General features: G+C 38.2%; 1 protein-coding gene across 1 annotated transcript; it reads left to right on the top strand.

Annotated features, from left to right (window-relative positions):
- The first annotated feature begins 586 nt into the window (after positions 1 to 586).
- On the top strand, positions 587 to 11,557 carry mdka (midkine a). The gene is given in 5 exon segments (NM_001304237.1): positions 587 to 672; positions 8,778 to 8,860; positions 9,031 to 9,204; positions 9,332 to 9,493; positions 10,578 to 11,557. Coding segments are annotated over 4 exon segments (447 nt in total). The 5' UTR covers positions 587 to 672; position 8,778; the 3' UTR covers positions 10,607 to 11,557.
- The last annotated feature ends 2,287 nt before the right edge of the window (positions 11,558 to 13,844 follow it).

Genomic DNA, 13,844 nt, shown 5'->3' with positions numbered 1-13,844 from the left:
AGCTATTGTGTAGCAACAAGCTCTCTGTACATAATCAGAGGTGGCCAGGAATGACCTGGAATGTATTTATATGGCAAATGAGGGGTCAGTCCCTCCTCTCCTCCTGTAAACCATTTGCCATGGTGCATTTTTGTGTTGTTGTTCAGACACTTATTAGGTGTACATTCCATCGCCTACGTGTTTTGTAGGGAGCATGAAATTGTGAAGTAGGTAGCCTCAGCATATAATTATGCTTCCCTTTCTCTGTGGTAATGTTTGGTGGTGAATATGGTGTGTAGCCTACGTTTAGATATATATTTTTTTGCTTTAAAAATACTTGCTAGAGAAACACCATAACAGTAACTAAAACAGAATAAATGTAGGGATTAACAAAAACAAAACATCAAAAAATGAGCATCCTTAACTTAATAATGCATAGGGTTTGGGTTACTCACGCATATCTGACCCGTAATCATCACGTGGGTTAGTGATGTCACGAGGTTGTTAATTTAAAAGTGGTCCTAACGTGACCAGCTCAAACTAGTTTTTGAGAAACAAAAGGGAGCCTGGGGAGGGAGACAAATAAGAGCAAGCGGGCCGGGCTAGAGGTGTTGGAGGACTGTAAAAGAAAATCCCTAGTGGCCCAGAGCAAGACTTGTAACTCTCGCCAAGCAGTACGATACAAAGAAGCAAGTAAGTTCTGTGTGTATTTATCCAAATATATACTGATGAAATAATGTTACCTAGTGTCACTCAGTGCAACATTGTACTTGTTCGATTCTCATAGAGGAAATGTATTTGCATTTTTCGGAATTCTCTGGAGAGTAACTGTCGTGCGTAATTTCTCAATAACCGGGAGGTTTTGTGCGTATCTTTCAAACTTTAACCTTTTAGTGTTGTAGTGTTTGGAATATTTTTTTTTGCTCCAAGTGTTGGTTTGTTCTACAGATGACATTTTTTTTTTTTACCTAGACTGAGTATAACTTTTGCCCCGCTGTGGCACTGAGTACTGTCAATCTTTAGTTTAATCAAATTTAAACAATTAAAGACTGAACAAAAGAACGAACATGTTTCATTATTTGTGTTGGAAACCTCTTTTGCAGAGAGGTTTGACAAATTATTGAAAAAGTTGAGTTTGGTTTGTAGCAACTGTTTGTAATAACTTTCAAAAGTATTTAAATTATTGTGTTAAATCCCCAGGGATTATATATTCTAGTGGTTCACTGTTGGTGATAACGAGAAGTTGTGTGTCTGGATCCCCCTACACAAGTAGGCTATAATAGTTCCGAATAGTTGCAAATGTGACTAGATTTCGAACTGAAATAACTCTTGCAGACTGTTAAATTTTTTCCATTTAACATTTCATGTTCAGTTATTTTCATGTGTAGAGTATTTTTGTGTGTCTTTTTTGCATAGTTTGAAAGTGTACTCCAGGGTTTGCATTGATTTCTTTTGAATTACAATCAATTAAAAAATAAAAACAATTAAAACTTGAAAATAATGCAAAATCCTTTGAATTTTGATGTTACTCATTTAATTATTTGGAATTTAACTGAAATTGACACAGACCATGGGACTTCATATGTCTTTTGTTCATCTTAAAGTAAAGCATTGCCATTTATTTAAATGTTTATTGGTTTAATGTGTATGAAATCCTATACCTTGTTTGGGCCATTGAGTGGTTTTCATGACCAGAAATCTTTTCAGAAACTCTTGCTCACGTCAAGAAAAGGACTTAAAATGTAGTCTAACCTCAAGTACATATATTAACTGCCATCCTCCACACTCGTTTTACACTTTTTGTTGTGTTTCACTGAATAGGATCTTTATACCTGATCACAATTTATGGTTGACTTAGATGGAATTCGTCCATCCCCCCTGTTCCAAAGTAGGGTATGTGTAAGAGGCTGTAAACGTGATTTGCAGTTCGAGATAACGATCAGAGCAACATAACCTTACCAGACACGAAACGGGGGAACGATGATCCTTAGTCGGTTGTTATCATTGTGTTTCATGTTGTTGTTTTTTTGGTGTCTTTTCTAAAGTTATTGGGCACGCTGGATGCAGCTAGTGCCTCAGGGTTTGTATCTTTTTTTCCCTTTCTTTTTTTTCAGAAATGGAGGAGGGTTAGCATAGCTTGTGAGCTTGGCAGATGGACCTTGAGGCAATGGCACAGATAATCAGAGCATAGAGAAACAGCTTTGAAAAGACTAAATCTCCCTTGTTATTTGAGCCTGATTCCAGCAGAAATGTATGGGCTATTCCACTGTCCCCTTGCTGCCCACTTGGTATGGTCAAGAATGCCATGGGTCATTTTAACATGGTGAGAGGATGTGAAGTTATGTAGGCAACTGCTATGCCTCAACTAGGAGAGACATTTAGCTTTTATTCACATTACAGAAAACTCATTTGCTGTAAAAATATGGTATGTTCAATTATATTGTTAGGTGAATCATTTAGTTGGTCTCTGCATACTAGAATCCACCTATATTTCAACATTTGATTGAAAGAGCATGTGATTCAGCCATGTGTTAGCCACTAAGAGTTACTTCCTGAAGTAGGCAAGGGGATTATGGGACTTAGTAAACTATGTCTTTCTTTAGAGTGCCTCTATACCCTGCAGCTTTTTTTGTCTTGTATTGGCCTTAGTGGGCATTACATTCATTTTTGCTGTCTGTGGCTTTTTGGGGGGCAAAAAGGGTGGTCCTGAACAACAATAACCTTTCCCCCCAAATAGTTTTATAATGTTCTGTGTATTCCGGCTCATGTTGCAACAGCCAGTTTTGTTGTAGTAGTTTGTTTTGGAACCAATCATGGGTAGGAAACCATGTTTCCTAGGGTTTCATGGCCACTGCATGATTTTGTCCCAGCTAGGCACAGCTGAGCTCTTGGGTTAATTCACCGTTTCACTGACTGGTTCCAGGTGACTGGTTCCAGTGACTGGTTGCCTACTACTGTTAAATAGAAGATTTACTTTTGGCACTTAGATGTTTGTGTGACAGTTCCTTTGTTCTCTTTTCAATCTCACTGGCTCATGACTACTAGATTATTAACAAGAGGAAGCATTTTTTGAGTCAATCAAATTACGATGGTTGTGGTATCTGATTTAATGTGATTATTTGGTTTGCTCTCTGCCAGGCAATAAAGGATGTTTATCCCGTTGGGTCACGGCAGGATTTTGTTGGATGGGTGGGGTTGTGGATGTATGAATGACATGTTTATGTTTGGGAAAGGAAGATGCCTTTGACTCCCACACTCAGCCTTTCTAACATTCCTGTGACTGCTGGATAACTAAAACAAATGTCCTAGAGGTAAAAACGGCAATGTCTCACGGCCTATTTCTCTTAAAATTTCAATGGGCATGATTGCTCTAGTAAGCTGTGGTATTTTAATACACTAGGAACCCCCCTTCACACAAACATGCTAAAGTAACATTCAGACATATGGAATAAATACTCTGCATGGCATCTCTGTCTTGAAGCCCTTTAGTTAAAAGCGTTTTTTGGAGCTAAGTATTTTTTTTTTGATCCAGCGAATCTAGACTTGCAAGAAGCAATGAAAGATCCCGAGAGCACTTCAGGCACCATGGCCAGACTTTGGGTAAGACGAGGCCTATTTGGTGTTTCGCCACAAACAAAACTATAGCTCTGCGACATTTATGACCTGGGGAAGAATGCTACTGGCACTACTGGCTGGTGCAGGGGAAAAAACAGCTTTTCTTAAATTGGACTATATATTTTATTTTTACTAGCCACAAAGATAGCGAGTGTTGGGAGTTAAGAATGCTGGGTTTCAAGAGATTTATGGTTGCTTGGAGTGTTTAGTGATGCTTCACTGGCCTACCAATGCTTAATTACATTTTCGAGGGGACTGGAGAGATTAACTGGGTCAACAGAATATTTTCTGAACTGGCTTGCTATGTGCCAGAGGGCCTGGCTCGCCTGGCCTTTGTCTAACCGTCACTTTCACTCGCTGTCCTTTTGATTAAATAAAGAAATAGTGATTTTGAAAGCCAAGTACGCCTGGTGAAAGTTGTGGCTCTTCAGGTAGAACGGCAAGCCCACTTTTCCCAGTTTAGCAACGAGTTGATGGTTGGCACCCTTACCGCTGGTCTTCTGTCTCTCAGTTTAATGCTATAGTCAAAATGAGGTGGAGACAACCCACCAGGGGGTCTGTTTTCAGCTGCTGTTAAGGCAGCACTCCTGTTGGGTCGCTTGCTATTTCCACTTGCTATACTGCTATTTTCATACTGAAGCCATGGGATTATTTAGAACAACATGGACTGCAAACATGTTTAAGATAATGTATCTAATAAAAGATGGGATAGGTGATCATTATTTCGTTACATTGGGAAATGTATTTGACTAAAATGGACTAACATTGAAGTGGATTCCTAGGTATTAAATAGACCAAACTACAAAAATATTTGGATGCTATCTTGAATGTGTATCACCAACCAATAGAATAAAAGAAAAAACACTCCACTGAGTTTCTTTTAAATAGAACTCATTGTGTTTAAGAATGGATTGGACTTTTCCAGTGAGTTGTTGATTCATCAGCAGTGGCTGACCTTTCCAACCAGGACTGCCCGCAGGCAGGGAAAGTTCAACGTGCGCGCACTGCAATGTGAGCGGATGTGGATGCCATCTCTGCTCAGCCTCTGGACATATTGGCTCAGGAACAGACCGATGAAACCAATGTTGGATGACGTTGCATGCACAACTGGGTATTACACAATGGCACTGTGGAATCGGAGACTTTACATCATTATACCTGGTTCTACCATGCATCCTTTAGATTAGCCCTGTTTATACCTGGCTCTACCATGCGTCCTTTACATTAGCCCTGTTTATACGTGTTTCTACCATGCATCCTTTACATTAGCCCTGTTTATATGTGGTTCTACCATGCATTCTTTACATTAGCCCTGTTTATACCTGGTTCTACCATGCGTCCTTTACATTAGCCCTGTTTATACCTGGTTCCACTATTCGTCCTTTACATTAGCCCTGTTTATACCTGGTTCTACCATGCGTCCTTTACAATAGCCCTGTTTATACCTGGCTCTACCATGCGTCCTTTATATTAGCCCTGTTTATATGTGGTTCTACCATGCATCCTTTACTTTAGCCCTGTTTATACCTGGTTCTACCATGCATCCTTTACATTAGCCCTGTTTATACCTGGTTCCACTATTCGTCCTTTACATTAGCCCTGTTTATACCTGGTTCTACCATGCGTCCTTTACATTAGCCCTGTTTATACCTGGTTCTACCATGCGTCCTTTACATTAGCCCTGTTTATACCTGGCTCTACCATGCGTCCTTTACATTAGCCCTGTTTATACCTGGCTCTACCATGCGTAGATGGTAACATTTGTCATATCTGCTTGACATATTACTATGTCCATATTGCTCTTTCACTGTTACTCTAGTTTCCTGCTGCTCACACTTCGCTGCTCTATATGTCCTTCCCATTGAAAATTCTATTTTGCCAGTGGCTAATGAGAGGCCATAATGGGTTATGAACGAAAACCCTGATTGTTCCATGTTGATTGATTGTCAAAAATCGAATTTTCTAAACACTACTTTGTATAGTAAAAAGGAATGTTGCTATTGTGATCACCTTGGAAACAAGGTTTATACTATGAAATTCCAATCTCAAATCAGGAATTTGGTATTATAGGATACTTTGTTTTGGGTTATTCAAGTTGTATTCCTGGAATGAAAAGAATGAATCTTTGTGGGTGTTCTTCAAACTAATACAATACCTGTCTGTCACATCACATCTCAGAGTTTTTCTTACCCAGACAGAGGCATGCAGTTCCCCCAGTGTCCCCCAGAAGAATGGCTTTAGACCAAGCCTCTTCCATTTAGCTCTCCCTGTCAGGACAGCCCCTATCACCTCCCAGCAGGTGGATTAGCCTTCACCATGGTGATCTGAGGCTGCCTTCAACCCCTGCTGCTAGCACTGGGACTGTTGGCAGAAAGCAGATACATTAACCAAGGAAAAACATAGAAAAGATATCAGGAATATAACCAGAATATTAAGAAATTGAAGGCGAGTATTTCATCAACTTATTTCCGTCTTGTTAACCCTAATTGGCTGATAAGGTCTACAGCGGAAATGTGACTAGCTGTCCAATAACTTGCCACTTAAGTCTGTAGAAGAATAACTAAAGGAATACTTTTTTTTCAGTTTTAACTCTAAGTCTTGTAAATTAAAAAGCAAATAGCAGGTGGCTATAACAATCCCCAACTCTCATGACAGAAAACTCTGTGAAAAAACTAGATAGAAAGTGGTGGTTAGGGAATTAGAGGCATGTGCTATAATTCTCAGTCCAGTTGCAAATGTCAATATATAAATATTAAATTATTGTAGTACTTAGTGAAGACCCCTCATACACAGATTAATACGTATTGGTTTATTATAGTAATGTGATTATAGTAAGCCGGAAAATCAAGCATTTCTATCAAACGACAATTAAAAAAACAAAAAGACCACGTAAGCGGAGCCGACCAAGAAGAGGAAATGTCAATGACTGACTCATTACCCCTTGTTAAATACAGTAGTGATGTGGACCTGCAAACAATAGGTCCCACGTTCAAATCTCGTCACAGTCAAATCAAATTGTGCGTTAGGATGTACGAACACTTTTCTGGCTAATAACAGTAGTTATGTTATAGTAAGCCTAAAATAAAACTGTTTACAGTTATACTGCGACTATTTCTGTTGGGTTTTTGAGGTACGCATCCATGCTTTTTGGGGTAATATAGGCTAGATCAAAACCCCTTGGCAGTAAAAGAGTAGGGCTTTTCACGATTCTCTCGTCTTTTCACTTGCCGAAAAAGTCTGTTATGGTCATCTCTATTGATAATTGTATCAATATCATTCAAGAATGAAAGAAAAAGAAAATAATTTTTGCCATGAGATTAAAAAGCTTTGGCAGTGTATAGTTCATGTTCAGTCTCACAAAGAAATTACTCAGTTCTTATGATTATTCCAAGTAGTAACTTAGTAGATACTAGTAAGCCTATTACTGGCTTATAAACTGTTAATTTACATCTGTACATTTTATAGATGCTCTTTGTGGTGGTGGTAATCTTAAAAAGAAACGTTAGTCAGTTTCACACAATGCTTAATGGTGTCTGTCTAGTGAAATATTCAGACTTGGCATGATGTTAATATGTGACAAAAGTATCTAATGTCGAGTTGCTATACGGACACTGGGCAAACGTAGTGCTGTGGCGTAGTTGTTAAGGACACTGCCTCTTACGTGGGAGACCTGGGTTTGAGGGCAGCAGTATTTCTCGCTTTTAACTAGGCTTGCCTGGTTCCTTTTTCAGTTATAATTTATTTTAACCAATTTTAGTGTTAGTTCAACCTAATTGTATAGAAATAACATAACAAAGTTAGTTTTTCTGACAGCACTCTGCCTTAAAAGCTAAAATCTGTTTGATGACACGGATGAAAAACGAAGCATGTCTTGTGTGTTATATCATGCCATGAAGTCCGAGGCAGGGGGAAAAAATTATGGTGTTTGAAGTAACTTCTTTGTTGTTGTGATATCCCAAAAAGACAGTTTCCCCCTTCACTGATTTCAGCTTTAAGAGGTCTGCATTTGATGATCACAATACAACAAGATTGGACAGTGCTATAGTCAGTGGAATTGTGTGTAACGTGTCTTTGACATGACCAGGACAGATTTATTTTTTTAAATTCCAGAAACAGCTATTGCAATATGAGATGTTTAATTTCTTTTTAATGCTGGAATGGAACTACATGTTTTGTGCAAGGCAAAGTAAAGGGGAAGGATTGGATGTCATGATCTGTTGATTCTCATAGCTTCCTCACATATGTGCTTCCTCACAGTTTGGTAAATCTTAAATTGTGTCATGAGAGGTTCTGGGAAAAAAATCTGTACTATCTTCTAGCCCTCAAGTGCTATTCCCGTTCTCGCTTTTAAAACTGTCAAGCTTTTAAAATTGTAATGAGGTGAATATAGTACTATAATCCTTGATTTATCTTCCAATTCTAAAGTAGAGAACTACCCATTGTAAGGTTACTTATGCAGACTTGGAAATATAGTTTGATATAGATTACGTCCTTTAAATTAGTAATGAATTTTTTTTGACCTAGGTGCTGAGAGTGGCCCAGTGGTCTGATTTACTGCCACATAGTTTAACTGCTTCAATGCAGCCAGGTGCTTGAATCCTGGTCTCAGTGTTCCAACAATGGATGGGGGTCTCAGCAGAGGGTGGCTGAAATTCTCTCAGCGCTGCCTGGAGGGATCATGTGGATGTTGGACAAGGCTGTCATGTCAAGCGAGTCTTTGTGGTTGGTCAGGTGGCTGTGAGCTCAGAAGTGGTTGTTGGCCTGGGAATGCGTTCATCTCCAGCACATGTCTGCAGGCGTAAATGTCCTCATTTAGTAAGCCTTTTGAAAAGGCACAGAGCCGTTTGGTGATATGTGCTTCGGAGGAAACATTTTGAACTTTTCCACACCTGCTGTAGTTATGGAAACGAATTTGGACCATAACCATTAAATGGACAATACAAAAAGGGGTGGAGTTGAAAAAACAGGGGGCAAACATTTGGTAAATTAATAATTATCTTGTATTAATTAAAAAATATTCTACCTTTTGATTGTGCCCTTTCAGCTCATCTCGATTAGAGACTGGATGTCATAGAATCACTGGTAATGGGTTATGCCACCTCAAATGACAGTGTAACATCCAGATAATGTTATTTCTTCTCCCTCCATTGTAATTACATGTTTTTCTCGTTCTTTTCTGCCAGAATGCGAGGTTTGTTCTCGACAGTCGTGGTACTTCTGTTGGCCTTGATGATGGTAACCACAGAAGCCGGCAAAAACAAGAAAGGTAAGGGATTTGATGCATGCATTTCCTCCATTTACCGTGCACAGTGTCAGAATTAGCATGGTAATAAACCCTTTTAAACCCCTCAGCCTGTCCTTGCTAATTGTGATATTGCTTGAATTACCCTCAGCGGTTTTAATGTTGTTTCTGTAATTGCATCTTCTGTTTCACAGAGAAGGGAGCCAAAGGCGCCAAGGGAGGTACCTCCGACTGTGCTGAGTGGCGCTATGGCAACTGTGCGCCTAGCAATGGAGATTGTGGAGTTGGTGTGCGAGAGGGAACCTGCAATGACCAGACAAGGAAACTGAAATGCAAAGTGCCTTGCAACTGGAAGAAAGACTTTGGAGGTAAGTTTTACAAGGTGAAGGCACACACTCAACCTTCTCTATTCTTCTGCACTTGCTGACATCCGGAATTACTTTGTTGGTTTGAAAAGAACTCTGTCATTCCTCCTTCTGAATGGTGTTATTTCAGCTGACTGCAAGTACAAGTTTGGCACCTGGGGCGAGTGTGACGCAGCCACCGGATCCAAGAACCGTTCCGGAACCTTGAAAAAGGCCCTGTACAACGCGGAGTGCCTGCCCACCATCCAGGTGTCCAAGCCATGCCCTGCAAAGACCAAGACAAAGACCAAAGGTACACATCTTCAAGTAATATAATAACATACAAATCCTGTCCACAAAGTGTATGTTGCATTGAACAGATAATGGGTTACATGTACCTAAGTGGCATTTTCAAGGAACTAGTACTTATCTAGTTGCTCTCTGTGGGCTGTACTTATACTCTCTATCAGGTAATTCTAAGGAATTAACTTGCTTTTTACTCAGTTATGGCTCTTTGAGGTAAGGGTTGCGGTATTTCTTTCCTAAAAGGCATTTGGTAGTGTTTATATAGTCACGTAGACAGAAATGTTTACTCCAATGTGTGTGGCATGCGTGTTTTAGACAGGAATTCTGAAATGTGAGTTTACCATGGTTGTAAACTTAGTCTTGGCTTACATTTGTTGGCTTGCTAATAGCATGTATTATTATATAATTTGTTATTAACTGTTAACTAGCTAGCCAGCTTTACAAGAATAAGGACCACTGATCAGCTTATGCAAGTGCAGAAATGGTTCACATCATGGTTAGATCTTTAGATTTGAGAACTTTCTACTACTAGTTGCTAACCAGGCAAGAACTAATACTTCTGTTTGGGGCATGAATTAAATGTTATGACACATTTCTTTGTATAACAATTCTCAGTCTTCCCAATGGACAGAAATATACTCAAAGTAAAATTCCTATTAGCACAAGAAATTGAAGGGTTAAAACATAGTTAAAACATGTTGAAAAGAAATGTATTGTGAAAGAAATTATTATGATTCCCATAACTTTTCTAATTGTTTTCCCAAATGTTGCCCATGTGTGAGGTGCACTGGCAACTAGTAAATAGAACTGTGTAGGGTAAAAGTGCAACAAAATACACCATTAATTATGTCTAATAAAGGTGCAAAGTTATTTAGGTTTGCTGTCACAGTTTACTTTAAGGTGTAAAAATCTGACGATACCTATCTAAGTTTACTTAAGTATTTTCTTAATTGCATTACTTTTACTTGAGTAAATTGCAATCTCATGAACTACCTTTTACAGTACAGTAGAGTAGAGTTTTCTGTCCATCATTGAACCACAAGGCTGTGATGAATTGATCCTATTGTTTGACCCTGTTTTTCTCTTTAAAGGAAAGAAGGGAAGAGGAAAGGAGAACTAGAAAGTGGATAAGTCCTCATCCAGCCAGTGTCACCCTGCTAGTACTAGAGGTCCACAATCTGTCATCGGTTTGATTTTATTGCGCAATTTCCTTTGCTTTTTTGAAACAAACATAATATGCACAAGTGAATTATAAGATGTAAAGTCAGCCTTTCCTTCAAATACAGTGTAACACATGAAAGACGTTTCTAAACATTGACCAAATACCCCACAAATGTAGATAAACACATGCCTAATTTCTTAACTGTTTTCTAGCTCTCTGAGCAATTTGGCCTGCTTTTGTCTGGATACTTCCTTTGTGTTAGTAAAGGTCCAGCCATGATCATGTTGAATTATGCTAAATATGCCAGAACCAGATACTTTGACCTCGCCAGTGTTCTAGATCGACCTACACCTTGTGATGTACAGACATTTTTCAGAGTTGTATTTTGTGTATGATCTCAGTTCAACTAGAGTCAAGGAAAGCTCCTTGTTTGAGATTATTTCTTAACCAGTAGATTATTTGAAATGCTTGCGTTTCCTTTTAATAAAAAAATTGTCATCTTACTTTTTTATAGTTTTCTCTTGACTACCAATTAGTATTACTAACAGAATTGGTGAGAGGATTTCAATTGTTTTCCAAAACTAAACATAGAAAGACAATTATTTTCCAATATTTTTCTAGTAAAATGAGTCATCTGTTTCATGTACAATACACAACTGAGTTTGAATACTCAAGAGAATGCAGGTTTTGTAAAGATAATAGTGGTATTATTGAAGCAATTCATTTTATAATATTTCATCCAAATGGTGGCAGTCCAATTTGAGTGAACTGCTGTGTTAATATCTTTTTTAAAACACAAATACAGACACTTTCACACATAATATGTACTCTCATTTTTGTAATTGCCGTCAGTATTACACAAACCTTGGGAACAGAGAAAAAACCACTTTAAATAAACTCTGAATTTGGACAACTGGCTATGTGTTTCATTCTTAAGTTTTTTTTTTAATGCCACCCACCAGTTAGACACCACTTTTGTGACCTCAAAAAACAATATATTTAGCCCTGAAGTGGCATGTCCAATTGTTCAACTTGTAATGTTTCTGTCAGAATATAATGTGATGACATTCACCCTCTTTTCTTCCTATCTTCTGGTTTACGGGTGGGAGTTTAGAATGTTATTACCAACTAGCATAGTAATTTTTATTAATCAGAAACTCCTGCAGTTCTTCTTATGAAGTTACAGCTGACAGATTGGCTTTTCAGCATAGGCTGTATCTGTTTGTAATTGTCAGGGTGAAAAATGCAATGCAAGCGTATGATCAAGTCAACTTTTTTTTATCAAATTATCGGTTTGGATAATTTGTCACATTTCAAATCTTATTTTTTAGCTATGAAAAAATTTAATTAGTTGTGAAATTGCTTGATATGATTGCATTTTAGAACCCTGCTCTCTGGTGGCCAAAGATAAATGCTTTTGACCACTAACAGCAAATTTGTTTTGTATATGCTGTGTTTCCCCAGACAAAAAAGGTTTGCTAATTCTTTTAGAATTTGATTGGTCCTAAAAATAGCGACCGGGGCATCCATAGCATGGAAAACAAAAACAAGAAAAGCTATTTGATCATGTCTCTGTGCATTCTCAAGTATTAATGATCATCTGAAATTTCACATTTTCAATTGAATGATCAAACAGAGTTTGACAAATGTCAAGCCTTATTATCTAAGACACATGTCTCTACAGCTAACATTGTTTATTTGTTATGGTTCTCATCCAGTTGCACAAAAACATTTCCCCATCCTATTTTGAGGTTCATGTACAGCCCACTTGTGTCAGTTAGAACCTGAAAGACATCATCCAGTCTTGGGCAGATCTATGTGAAAACGGGAGGGACAGGCCACTAATAGGACCCTCTAAGTATCTGCTTTAAAATGTCAATAAAATGCATTCATTCAATAAGTGGAAAAAGTATTTACAGGACTTCATGTTTACAAGGTTATATTTGACCCACAAGTCAAGTAATGCAAAGTATGGCATTACCGCAGTTTAACAATAATTATGCCAGCAGATTAAGTCTAATTGTTAATGTGAAAAAGACGCTTGCTGAATAAGCCAACTATTAACCCCTGAAACAGGGAAAACAGTAAATTTCTAAGAAAGCCCAAGTGTCCTTGCATAGTGAATAATGTTAAGTTGTTTGCATAATTGTTGCTGCTGAATTTAGGCTTTAAGGGTCTTGAATAAATCAATGAAATTGTGACATGCCATGTGACATCTACGCAGTAATTAAGAAATATATAAAGCAAATTAACATACAAAACAATGGTGCATGGAAGCAATTTTAAATAATATAGAAATGGGAATATGGACAGTATTAATAGAAATCACAAGTGTTGTAGTTCCTATAGATGGATACTCTAAAATGTGCTAATGTACATAGTGACCGGAGTATGAAGTGTTCATGTGATCAATAGATAGGGTAACCGTCTCGTTTTTCACAGGACGTATTTCAGTCCGTTTTCAGTTGTCCCGACTTATTTCGAAAAAAACGTTTTGTCCCATTCGAATGTGACAGGTTGTCATGATTTGCCACCACTGTCAGTCTTTAAGTTCCTTATTTTTTACACACTATGATCCAATCACATTTTAGTTCTCACAAGCTGCCAAGCACCTGTGCACGCGAAATCCCACCTCGCTGTAACAACCATCCACGGAGGCAATGTTATTTGTTCGAGTACATTTTGCGTTGAAGTACACAGATTTCTATGACAAACTCGTTAAAGACAAGCAGACTCAGAGAAACATTGACACATGCGAAAAGTGCAACAGGCCATCAGATTCCAAACCCTCGAATCAAATTAGCAAAAGTGAGTAGACATAATTCTGTTACGTTATTACAGTTGTTGTGTACACCTGAAACGAAGGCTGTGTTAATTTGTATTGTGTTCATGTTGTCCGGAGTGCAAACACACTTTTGTTGTTGTTTCAATCCAGTTAATTAATTTGTCACTTATGCAATATTTTGATATAGTGTAGTTTTTAAATCTAAAACTGAATCTTTGCCAGAGTGACTCAATGTTGTTCTGAGTGAAACGTTCTTTTGTTGTTTCAATCCAATTCAATCAGTACAAGCACAATGGACTGTATTTTTGTGTATTTACAGTGAAATAGTAGGCCCTACTTTAATGATCATTGTGTGTAAGTGGTGGTGGGTGGGTTAGTGTGTGTGTATGCTAGAGAGGGGGTGGGTGGCGT

This window comes from Esox lucius, chromosome 2 (assembly GCF_011004845.1).
Source record: "Esox lucius isolate fEsoLuc1 chromosome 2, fEsoLuc1.pri, whole genome shotgun sequence".
Lineage (NCBI taxonomy): Eukaryota > Metazoa > Chordata > Actinopteri > Esociformes > Esocidae > Esox > Esox lucius.
The sequence above is the reverse complement of the archived record's forward strand: the minus strand, read 5'-3'. Positions and strand labels throughout refer to the sequence as shown.